The sequence below is a fragment of the Gavia stellata genome, chromosome Z (genome assembly GCF_030936135.1).
Source record: "Gavia stellata isolate bGavSte3 chromosome Z, bGavSte3.hap2, whole genome shotgun sequence".
Classification (NCBI taxonomy): domain Eukaryota; kingdom Metazoa; phylum Chordata; class Aves; order Gaviiformes; family Gaviidae; genus Gavia; species Gavia stellata.
In genome coordinates, this window is record NC_082637.1 from 23,255,120 (window position 1) to 23,265,246 (window position 10,127).

Genomic DNA, 10,127 nt, shown 5'->3' on the forward strand with positions numbered 1-10,127 from the left:
TGAAAAGTGGGGTGAAAATGTATCATTTGAGGATTTTGCACAATACCTCTACGTAGCGCCAATAAAAATCCCAAAATTACCTGAATTCTCACAAATGGCGCCATGTATATCAGCACTTTTTAGGTGGTGGCACTCAAGTTATTTTTGCAAGTCAGTATCCAAAAAAGATTGACCTTTCATGTAAGAACTTCTTGTCAAATGAAGAATTGTAGACCTCTCTAGGAGTTCTCCCTGTTTCCAGGAGTTCCTATCAGCAGACTTTCCCTTGGAACTGTTTAAAAATTACTTTTGGAATACAAGCCTGTTTGTTTGTGCCAGGCCTGGAGGGAAATAAAGGGAAGGCAATGAAAAGAGAGTTAAATGAGCCAGGAATTCTTGTAGTGTTTAATGTTTGTATCTCCCATAAGAAGGTAGGGTATGGGAAGCTCTTGTCACATCATGGTTAAAAATAAAAAAAAAATCCTCCTGTGTGTAAACATGAAACTGAAACAACAATGTAGATTTTACATAATGTGTTTAATAAATTAAGCTATTAAATGAATTACAGATGAGAATTGACTTCTATGAAAGTTCTGTTGTGCTTTGGGAAGGGTTTCACTTTGTAAGCACATCGGAGTTACACTTTTGAAAAGGCCTCTGATTCCAGAATTAATATTTACTTCTGGAGCTAACTCTTCTGTACAAATTTGTCATACAGGAAGAAGTTCCCCAGAGCACTGTCCTGACTTTAGTTTTGCAGCAGGTCTTAAACATCACACATCTTTCTGAGTGTTTGTTTAAGAACGTCATCCATCTCAGTTAAAAGAAAAAAAACAATGAAATAGAAGACAGCAGCTTTTTTTAGCAGATGATGGTACAGGTTGTCATTTAATACCAGAGGGTTCCTTTGAAGCTGCTCTACAGAAATCTTATTTTCTAAAAAGCCTCTGAAGATTGAAACATCCTACATGAGAAACAGTGGCTTCCCTACTATTCCTCCATGCAAGCCTACAGCCACAACCAGGCTGTGGTTTACAGCGGGTGCCAAAGAGGAGAGGAAGGACAGAGGCGGTTAGATTTCAGCAGCTTTTTACGAAGCCTTGTAAATGACATGCATCCTGTCAGGTAGCAGATGCAAGCTGAAATTGTCTTTACTGCAGGGGGACTGTTAGAGACAGTCTTTGTGACAGCGCCTGCTGTAAAGGTCAGATCTACAGTGATACTGAAGCAGTGAGAATCAAGACAAACTGATAGGGCTGGTTACAGCACTTGAATTCCTGTAAGCCCATTGCTGTGATGGACTGGAATTACTTGAACAGGGCTCAGACAAGCTTATCTTGATTCCTGTCCTGTAAAACTAAAGCACCTAGAAAGTGTGACACAAATCTCCAGCACTTGTTCCTTCTGTATTAGTCTAAGCATATTGCTGTGGCTACCTGCCTCACTCATACATTGGTTCTATATGCAGTGAGGCAGCACTAGAATCTTTAAATTATAAAATAAATGAGCAATTCAGTTTTCCAAGACAATCTCTCAGGATGCTTGCAAATTCAAGTGCGTATTTCTGTACATGCTTCTGAATCAATGATTTTTAAAGAATTAACTTTGGATGTGTATAAAATGAAGTTGTATCTTAAGAGTTTTTTCCTAATTTGCCTCTTCTCCACTCACTGTGGTCTTATGGAAAGAGATAGGCTATACGTGAAAAAATGATTTACGGTAGTTGATACACAGAGTCATGCCTTCACCCCTGCGTAACGCTACAGAGTTAATAGTTGCTGGTTTTTTTCCTGAATCATAAGACAGACCAAAATGGATTTTTCTTTTGACAGCTACTAAGCTGAGTTAATGCAAACTTCCTTGAGAAAACTCTGCCTTGTCCTTAGTAACAAATACATATAATCCAAACTATATTAAGACACTTCAGTAAGTCTTTCTGTCAAGACATAGGCGCGCATTGCTGTAAGACTCGCTAAAAGCTTTGATCTATGCTAAAACTCCTCCTTGCCTTGAAGAGTGAAGTAGTTTTCTTATAAAAATAGCTGCTTGAATTTACTGTTGACAAAAAAACCCATTCTGCCTGTGCTTATGAGCACTGGCCCTTTGGTAGTTTTCTGCTGGTTCCCACAGTGATTTGATGCAATGAGGAGGGGTAAAGGAGATGACACTGGTAGTTTCAGGTACCTGGATAATGTTTTTGTACATGATACCAAGCCCACAAGATAAATACTCCTCTTTCTGAGAAACAGTTACTGGGATTTCTCCAAGAGAAGCAGATTACTAACAGAGTTGGAATGCAGGTAGCTACCAAGAGGACAAATGGAAGAGACAAGCATTTCAAATCAAAAGAAAGTGTTTAAATACACTTTAAAACAAAATCCCAAACAACTGGAATGACTACAACTCTGGTTTTGTTGCCCAGACCAGACTCACGGGTTGTACTGTTGAGTATTGTGCAAGAATATACTGACGTGAAGTCCATGATCAGAGAACTCATATTTCAATTATGGCGGCATCAATCCATGTTATTGTGTATATTTAAAAATACACTGTCGTGGAAGTCCAGCACCTCGCTTCAGTTGTGAAAGAATTTATCACTTTTAAAATACAGAGCAGCAGCTTCTTGCTGCTTGTAAGGTTTTAATAAGAACTAGAGTGTGTTTGCTGTATTTCGTTCATTGCTTTTGTGAGAAGAGCTTGTCCCACTGCAGTCACTCTGGCTTAGGTAAGACTTTGGTGACAAAATACAGAACATCTTTCATTCTTCTAGTAGACTCTATGAGAAATGGATGCCTTCTGAATTGAAGCCATGCAGCAGTCTGAAAGTGAAATATTTATGTTACAATTCCTACTAATTCATACTTCAGCTTAAGGCATTTCTAAGATGTGCTGGCTGGCAAAGAATATATGACAGTAACATGAAAGCAGCCATCACTGTTCAACTGCCATAAAGAATTGTTACAAATCTTAAACTAGAAGTTATTAGCAAATTTGCCATTTTAGAAATGAAGGTATATTTTCAGTGCAGTTAGTTATATTGTATCCTACCAGCTTTACTATGTTTCTTTAAAGAGCAGTAGCTATATTAATTGCCACACTGAGAAACAGCTAGGAATTTTTATCTTAAATTAGGACAGGGTTCATGTGGCCAGTTAAATTAACTGACCATAAATAAGAGCAGAATATAGCACTTAATTACTCAAATTTCCAAGTTATGCTATAGACTACGGCCTAATCCTCAAGTCTCCAGGCAATTGTAATAACCAATTCCATTATTAAAGCCATTTTTAGAGGAGATACAGAAGGGTCTAGTACACAAATACCAGAAATAGGGATCTTTAGCTAGTTGCTTCTCAATACTGTAAGCAGCAGTTAAAATGTGTATATAGGGTTTATGTGTTTGTTCATGTTCAGGACTGGAAGGAAGGAGTGTCTGGTACTGAGAAGAAAACAGAGTTAGTACTATTGCAGCGTAACCCAATACTAATCCGTGCTACACAGGTACAGGGGCAGATAGAATTTGAAGCTTAAAAGGAAGGCATAAAGAGAAAAAAAATACCTAATGAAATCATCTATATCCATTGAACGGGCTCGTTTTTCAGAGAAACCTGTGTTTTTTAGGATTGTCTGTATTTTCTCTGCAATTTTGAAGTTTTCAGGTATTTCCTGTCAATGGAAAACAGGACACAAATTAATTTTCTATTCATAGAGTAGAAGAAGGTTCATTTAAATCATCTATTCTTTTCCTGCTTTTAGAATAGTTCTTATTTCAAGTGATAGAAATAAGTTGTACTTTTTATTGCACGGATTATTGTATTCTTCTGTTCTTGTATCTGAATTTTTATATTCAGATTAGCTTATTCACTATAAATGAATCACAACAGTAGTGCTAAGCAGACACAAAAAGTTTTCTTATTAGATTAGTAAAAGTCTTTGAGACATGTACAGCCAATATACTAGTAACATACTCAGCTTTCAGCTTTTTCACTGTAATTTAGTGACCCTTTTAGATTTTTCTCTAAGAAAAGAGGTAAGTCCCTCCCTCCCTTAAACTCTCTCGGAAAAACTTCAACATGATAAGCTTTTCAATGTTAATTTTTTACTCTTATAAAAGTCAGCATGTAGGTCACAGTACACAGAAATAGAATTTAATATATTAAAAAGGAACTTACTGTATTATGTAAGGAACAATGAATTCGATAATTATGATCCAGCAACTGCTCTACAGCACTTGACCTGAAAGAAATACAAGTTTAGAATGAAAACTGAGCTTTAACTCGTTTTTCTGACTTGATCGGTTGTTAATCTTTACTATAAAAAACTGTAATGACTACACAGAGCTGTTCTTTTTAAACAGCTGCCTAGTTTTCTTCTAAAACAAAAAGCTTGTGACCGACCTCAGCATAAATCCTCCATCATGGTTTATCCCAGGCTGTGCTGGCATGCACTTACACACATTTGCACAAAAGAAATGGTTAACTGGATGGGCTCTCAAACCTTGAAAAGATTTCCTTTAATAGAAGTTACTTACTTAAATGCTGCAGAGAGTGTCTTGTTTTTCCTAACAAAGGCTATCCTTACCAGACCATCCCACTCCTGAAATAAAAAAATTTCAGAGTTTACAGAACGGAACATACAGCTACTACAAACAAGAACAGTCACTACTGACATTTTCACAATAATATTGAACAGAGAAAAATCTTTCAGGAAAAAATCTTTCTAAACAATACAAAACAAGTCCTGTCTTGGACAAAGCAATACAAACAGAGGAGAAAATACTTCACTCACAAAAACCTTTGAATTGTTCCTTTTCATGCCTAGGCACTATTGGCCAGATCTTACATGCTGAGAACGCAGATACTTGAAGAAAATCCAGCTAACCTTGGGCAAGGCTGAAATAAAATGGTTTTGAAGATCAAAGCGTTTTAAAAATTAACTTTAAGAATACTCTCTTGTATTCATCTGTCTTCTGAGATTATACACACTCATCTGAAGATAAGACTTCTCACAGATACTCCTTTGATCATAACCAACAAAGTCATCAGCCGGAAGGGTCTCTGCGAGATATAAACCACGATGAAGGACATTATTACTAGCAACTCTCCAACGGACATGGAGATGGTACCTCAGTCTTGTCAGAAATACTGTGAGCAAAGCTGCACCCAAATTGATGGTGGCACATTCAGGTAATGTCCTAACGCAAGCCTGATGAATAGAGGAATAAGTATTTTGGAATTACGTAACTGACGATGTATAGCTGGTACTTAGTAGTGAAAACAGCACATGGAACTGAGTAATAAGTGAAAAGAAAAATTTAAGTATTAACACAAGTATATTACGTTGTTATTAGAGCATACGATGCTCACCTGGAAGTTGATAGGTGGTGGTGGGTTCTTCGGCTCTATTCTGACAACACTGGATTCAACTTTGGGAGGAGGCCTGAAGTTGTTCTTTCCAACCTGTTAGGAGAATTCAGGCAGCTGTATGAATAAGCAGCAAATCCTCACATTCCTAGAAATATTCTTCTACCTTTGATAGCTGTTAGCTAACACAGAATGACGTGCCTTCATCAGATGGTCCACTCGAGCCAATAACTGAGTATTAATAGAGAGTCTGCAGTATAGTTTAGTCCCTGGTTTTGCAACCAAACGAAGTGCAAATTCCCTTTGAAACATAAGTATTGCACACCTGAGAATAAAGGAAATGAGAAAATGAATTCTAAGTAATCAACTTTTACGTCAAAAGCCAACTAACACACTTGGAAAACACAGGATTTGCCTCAGCACTTGGAAGCAATAAAAGTTTGTCATAAACAAACTCTGCCTTAATTAGCTCACAGCATGTTAAAAAAAAACCACCACAAAACTTGGTGAAACCATGTAAATCTCCTTAAAGCTACAGTAAAATTTGATTCTTTGTACTGCTGAATGGATCAGGATCAAAGAGGCAGAGGCTAGTCTCAGAGTTTTGTGCCTGACTGTTACAAATCATTTTGAGTAATTCTGTGATGAGTCCTTCAAATCCAAACTCTCTAGCTCCAATAACTGACCAGTAATGTCACTAACATTAGCGCTTTAGTGAGAGAAATCAAGAACTGCTGACACGTTGAAGAACACACAGAAGCAGAAGTACCTGGGCAATTACATTTTTAGACCAGACAACAGGAAGTGTCTTGGCTTTGATCACACCCTTTCCACCCTTCCTTTCTCAGGTAGGAAGGCATTTGAAACACTGCAATAACCTACTTATCCCTAGAATAACAGTTAGTTATAACACTAGTGTAAAGAGGTGCAACTCCTCTTTCACCAGCTGGACACTCATTGATGCCAAGACTAAATTTTAACCTCGTGCTTAATAGATTGACATAAACTAATTTCCAGGCACTGTCAGGTTTCATATTACAGAAAAATTTTCGTGTGGTTCTGATTCATCAAACTGATATTTTAAGAACTAAAAAAATTTGATTTGGGAATATTTTTAAAACTATTTTTTTTCTATCAGGTAATGCAGAGCTCTGTTCTTCCACATACCTGAAAAAAGGTCTATGAAGCAACAGCTTGAATACAAAAGGTGAAGAAATCTGAGCAAAAAAGAGTAATAGTGTTAGTATAATTTCTGGACAATTATGATTTAAAAAGAAAAATGTTTTGCCGTGTTGTTTAGCCCATACCTGGTAAGGCAAGTTAGCCACACACGCATCAAAGAACGGTAAGTCTGTTTTCAAGATATCTCCAACCTTGATTTCAAGTTTGTTTGCCAGACACCTGCGGAAAGATACACTGCGGTTATCCTCAGAGAAGCACGTTGCCAAAGTTTTCGCCAAAGCAGCTCCACTGCTTTAAGCGCTCGCTATTTCCACAGCTGATACTTACGTGCCCTGGACTCTCTTCTGAAGTTCACCAACAAGTCTAGGGTCAATTTCACAGGCAATAACCTGAAAATAAAGTATGTATTTGCAACTTTATACAACTCCTCCTAACTGGGATTAAAATTTAAATCATAAAAAACCCCTGTATCTATTGCTACAGGTTCAAATAATTCTTAAAAATTCCCCGTTAGGCTATGCACCTTCCTTCCTCCCCAAAAGCATGCAACCTTACCACGTAAATGGGTAGCAGCAATATAGTTTGATAAAACCTTACAAGACTTACTTACACAAACAGCTAAAAACTCATTGGAATTATGCAAACGTTAAGAAGAATATCCACAGAGTAATTCTACTTATTTGAATCAAGCCGACGAAGATCCTTCTGTTTGCCATAGTCTAAGCCACAATGTGGTCAGAGCTTGGGAAGGTGGGGGGGAAGTTTGCACTTACTTTTTTTACTTTCTCTAACATCTTTACCGTCAGGTTACCAGTTCCTGGGCCTACTTCCAGAATGACATCTGTGCGTCGTAGGGCTGCCTAAGAACAAACGGCATTTCAGTTATTTTTCTAGAACCGATTTCAAGCAACCACTTAATTTTAAAACGGAAGGTACATGCAGCTCAGTAAAAAGCCGAAATCAGCTAGCAGCGGAGCGTGAACGTCATTTAGGAAGGGATGAGAGGGAAACGGTGAGAACAAGAACGTCTTAAAGCTAATTTATGAGAGATCTTTGGCCAAGTGGAGAAAAATAAACAAGCAGCCACATTTTAAAACAACTCGGGGAAAAAAGGCAGCGTCCAGGCAAGAGCCGTAGCACAGGAGGAAGGTCCCTCCGCCACCACAGAAAGGGCAGAGTCAGGAAGAGGACCGCGCATCGTGACACGCTTTCCCAGGGAACTCTCAGCCAGCCCTGCCCGCCGCCGCGGAGCCGGTGCTGCGGTGCAGGGCCACGGCGCCCGGCCCACGGCAGCTCCCGCTCGGCAGCTCCCGCTCGGCCGCCTCCTCCCGCCGCCGCCCCTGCGGCGCTCCCCGCTGCGCCACCCGCCTTCTCGATGATGCTGTTGACGACGAGGGGGTTCTTCAGGATGTGCTGGCCGGCCCCGGTGTTGAAGAGGATGCCTAGGGCAGAGAGCGGCGTTACTCCAGCTGCCGGCGCGCCCCGCGGAAACGCGACGACAAACAGCTCGCCGTTTCTCTGCCGCCGGCACTCACGCCTCTCCCAGCTCAAACCGCGCTCCCCGCCGGGAGCCGCCCTCCCCCGGGCCTGCGGCGGGGCCGCTCCCAGCACCGAGGCGCCCCGGCAGCAAGGGCGAGCGCAGGCCGCGCCCGGGCGGCAGGCCCAGCCCTGGCCCCCGCTCCCGGCGGCGCCGCCGCTCGGCCCGGCCCGCACTCACCGGTAGCGCGGCCCTCCCGGCGCTCCTGCCGCGGCCGCTTCCCGGCCCGCACCTTGGGCATGGCGGCGACCGGCTCGGCGTGGCCCCGCTCGCCGCACACGTGCCGCGCGGGACTACGACTCCCGAGCAGCAACGCGGCCGGGCCGGCGCGGGCGGAGCGCCTCACCGGAGGCGGGCGGAGCGCCGCGGGGGACAGCGCCCCGCCGCGGGCCGGCGGTGTGTCCGGGCCGCGCTCTAGCGGCGCCGGGCTGTGCGGGCGCGTCCCGCGGCAACACCGCGGGCTTCGGGAGCAGAGCGCGGCCTTCCCTCGGAAAGCGAAGCCCCCGCGCCCGAAACCACCTCCCGCAGGGCTGCAGGCGCGCTTTGCAGCAGCGTCACCCTGCTCGGTTAGACCGGCTCTGCCGCGGGGCTGCGAAAGCAGTGGGTTGTGTCAGACTTGCGCCAAGTTGTCTGGAGAACGGGCTCTTCGGGAGGAGCTCCGAGGTAGAGCACCGAAATGCGGGACTATAACCGGCCCCGACGTCCTAAAGAATGACAGCATGCTTTCCTAGCTAAACACACGTTCCTTGACGCACAGTAAGCGGGAAGGCAGTTGCACGGGCTCTTCGGGCATGGCTTTGCTGCCATGTGGCGAGGGGCGATGCGCAGCAGTAAGTAACCCGGAGCGACGCCCATTCCGGGTAGCTCCGGGTGAGTCGAAGGCAGGAAAGACAGGGGGAGAACAGACAGCAAGGGGAAAGAGGAAAGAAACATTTCTTTGAATAGAGGATTTGCTCTGGGTCAGAGCATTCAGCGTTACGCTGTTGTATACGAACAGCTAGAATTGTTCTTCTTTCACCAGTCCTGGAGGGATCTCCCCTGCTCCAGTACCTGCTGTCCAATACAAACCTTATGTTTCAACCTTGAAAAAATGATTTAAAAGGCGATTCTCAGCAATTTCGGCTGATGAGGCGGCAGGACGCTTTAACTCCCCAACTGCCTGCGACACAAACGGCCTGCCCGTTGACAACCTGAAACAAAGCGTGCCAGGCAATCATCCGCCGTGGTGGGTGCCGGGCACGAGCGGGCCCCGCCTTGTCGCCGCGTCCGCGTGCTGCTGTCCCAGGGAGGCGCAGAGCCGGCTGCGGGACTGGGCACACGCAGGCCAACCCCTCACCCAGCGGTGGGACCCCAGCCCCCAGCCTGCGTCAGGGACTCTTTCAGTATTTGCTGTTCCCCAAAATAAACCAACAAAAGTCAAGTTACTCGACGTTAGACACCTTTGTACAAAACTACACGCGAATGCTGATACCGTACGTTCCTACCCCAGCCCCCCGACACCCTTCTCCCCGTCCCCGTAACGGTGCAGAATAACCACGAAACGCATCAGTGAAACTCTGCCACAAGTCTACGTTTTCCTCAGTTATTTCCAATCGTTCGCACACCGAGCTCGCCAGGAGAGAGCCATCACGCCGGTCTGATGTCAGATGCCCGCAGGGCTGCGCGGGACGCCCAGCGGTACCGTCGTCCTGAACGCGGGAACGGCGGCCGGCTCCGCCCGCCTTCGCAGCCGCCCAGGAGGACGCGCGGAGGACGCGCGCCGGTGGCGCCTCCCGGCGGGCCTGAGGCGAGCGGCCCGGCGCACCCCTCCGGCCGCCACTCGGCGGCCGTGAGCCCCGGCCCGCCGCGCCGCGGCCTTGGCTCGCTGCCCGGGACGGCGGGGACGACTGGAGGGGGGAGTGCGGCTCCGCCCGCCCCTCACGAGGAAGCCGCTGACGTCGAGCGGCGCCGCGCGCCATGCATCCCGCCCGCACCGCTCGAGTCTCCGCCCCCTGCCGTGGGAGGTGCACGCGGAGGCCCCCCTCCCGCCGTCCGACGGTGCGCCGCGGGGAGCCGGCCGCCTGTCG

At 45.2% G+C, this 10,127-nt stretch overlaps 1 protein-coding gene across 1 annotated transcript; it reads right to left on the minus strand.

The window, feature by feature from the left end:
- Positions 1 to 564: 564 nt before the first annotated feature.
- On the minus strand, positions 565 to 8,302 carry DIMT1 (DIM1 rRNA methyltransferase and ribosome maturation factor). Its single transcript, XM_059833577.1, has 12 exons — positions 8,242 to 8,302; positions 7,889 to 7,966; positions 7,298 to 7,380; positions 6,852 to 6,913; positions 6,650 to 6,743; positions 6,510 to 6,559; positions 5,544 to 5,667; positions 5,346 to 5,438; positions 4,511 to 4,575; positions 4,152 to 4,215; positions 3,539 to 3,645; positions 565 to 2,798 (listed from the first exon to the last, which is right to left on the minus strand). The coding sequence occupies exons 1-12, from the start codon at positions 8,300 to 8,302 to the stop codon at positions 2,756 to 2,758; spliced, it is 924 nt and encodes a 307-aa protein (XP_059689560.1). The 3' UTR covers positions 565 to 2,755.
- Between the last annotated feature and the right edge of the window lie 1,825 nt (positions 8,303 to 10,127).

Excerpts from the sequence above, each read along its gene's own strand:
- DIMT1 (XM_059833577.1), bottom strand. The coding sequence starts at position 8,302 with ATGCCCAAGGTGCGGGCCGGGAAGCGGCCGCGGCAGGAGCGCCGGGAG. Across the intron at positions 5,439-5,543 it reads GAGTGGACCATCTGATGAAG|GTTGGAAAGAACAACTTCAG; the intron begins GCACGTCATTCT and ends TTCTCCTAACAG. Across the intron at positions 2,799-3,538 it reads GATATAGATGATTTCATTAG|ACTGCTGCATGGCTTCAATT; the intron begins GTATTTTTTTTC and ends TTTCACTTTCAG.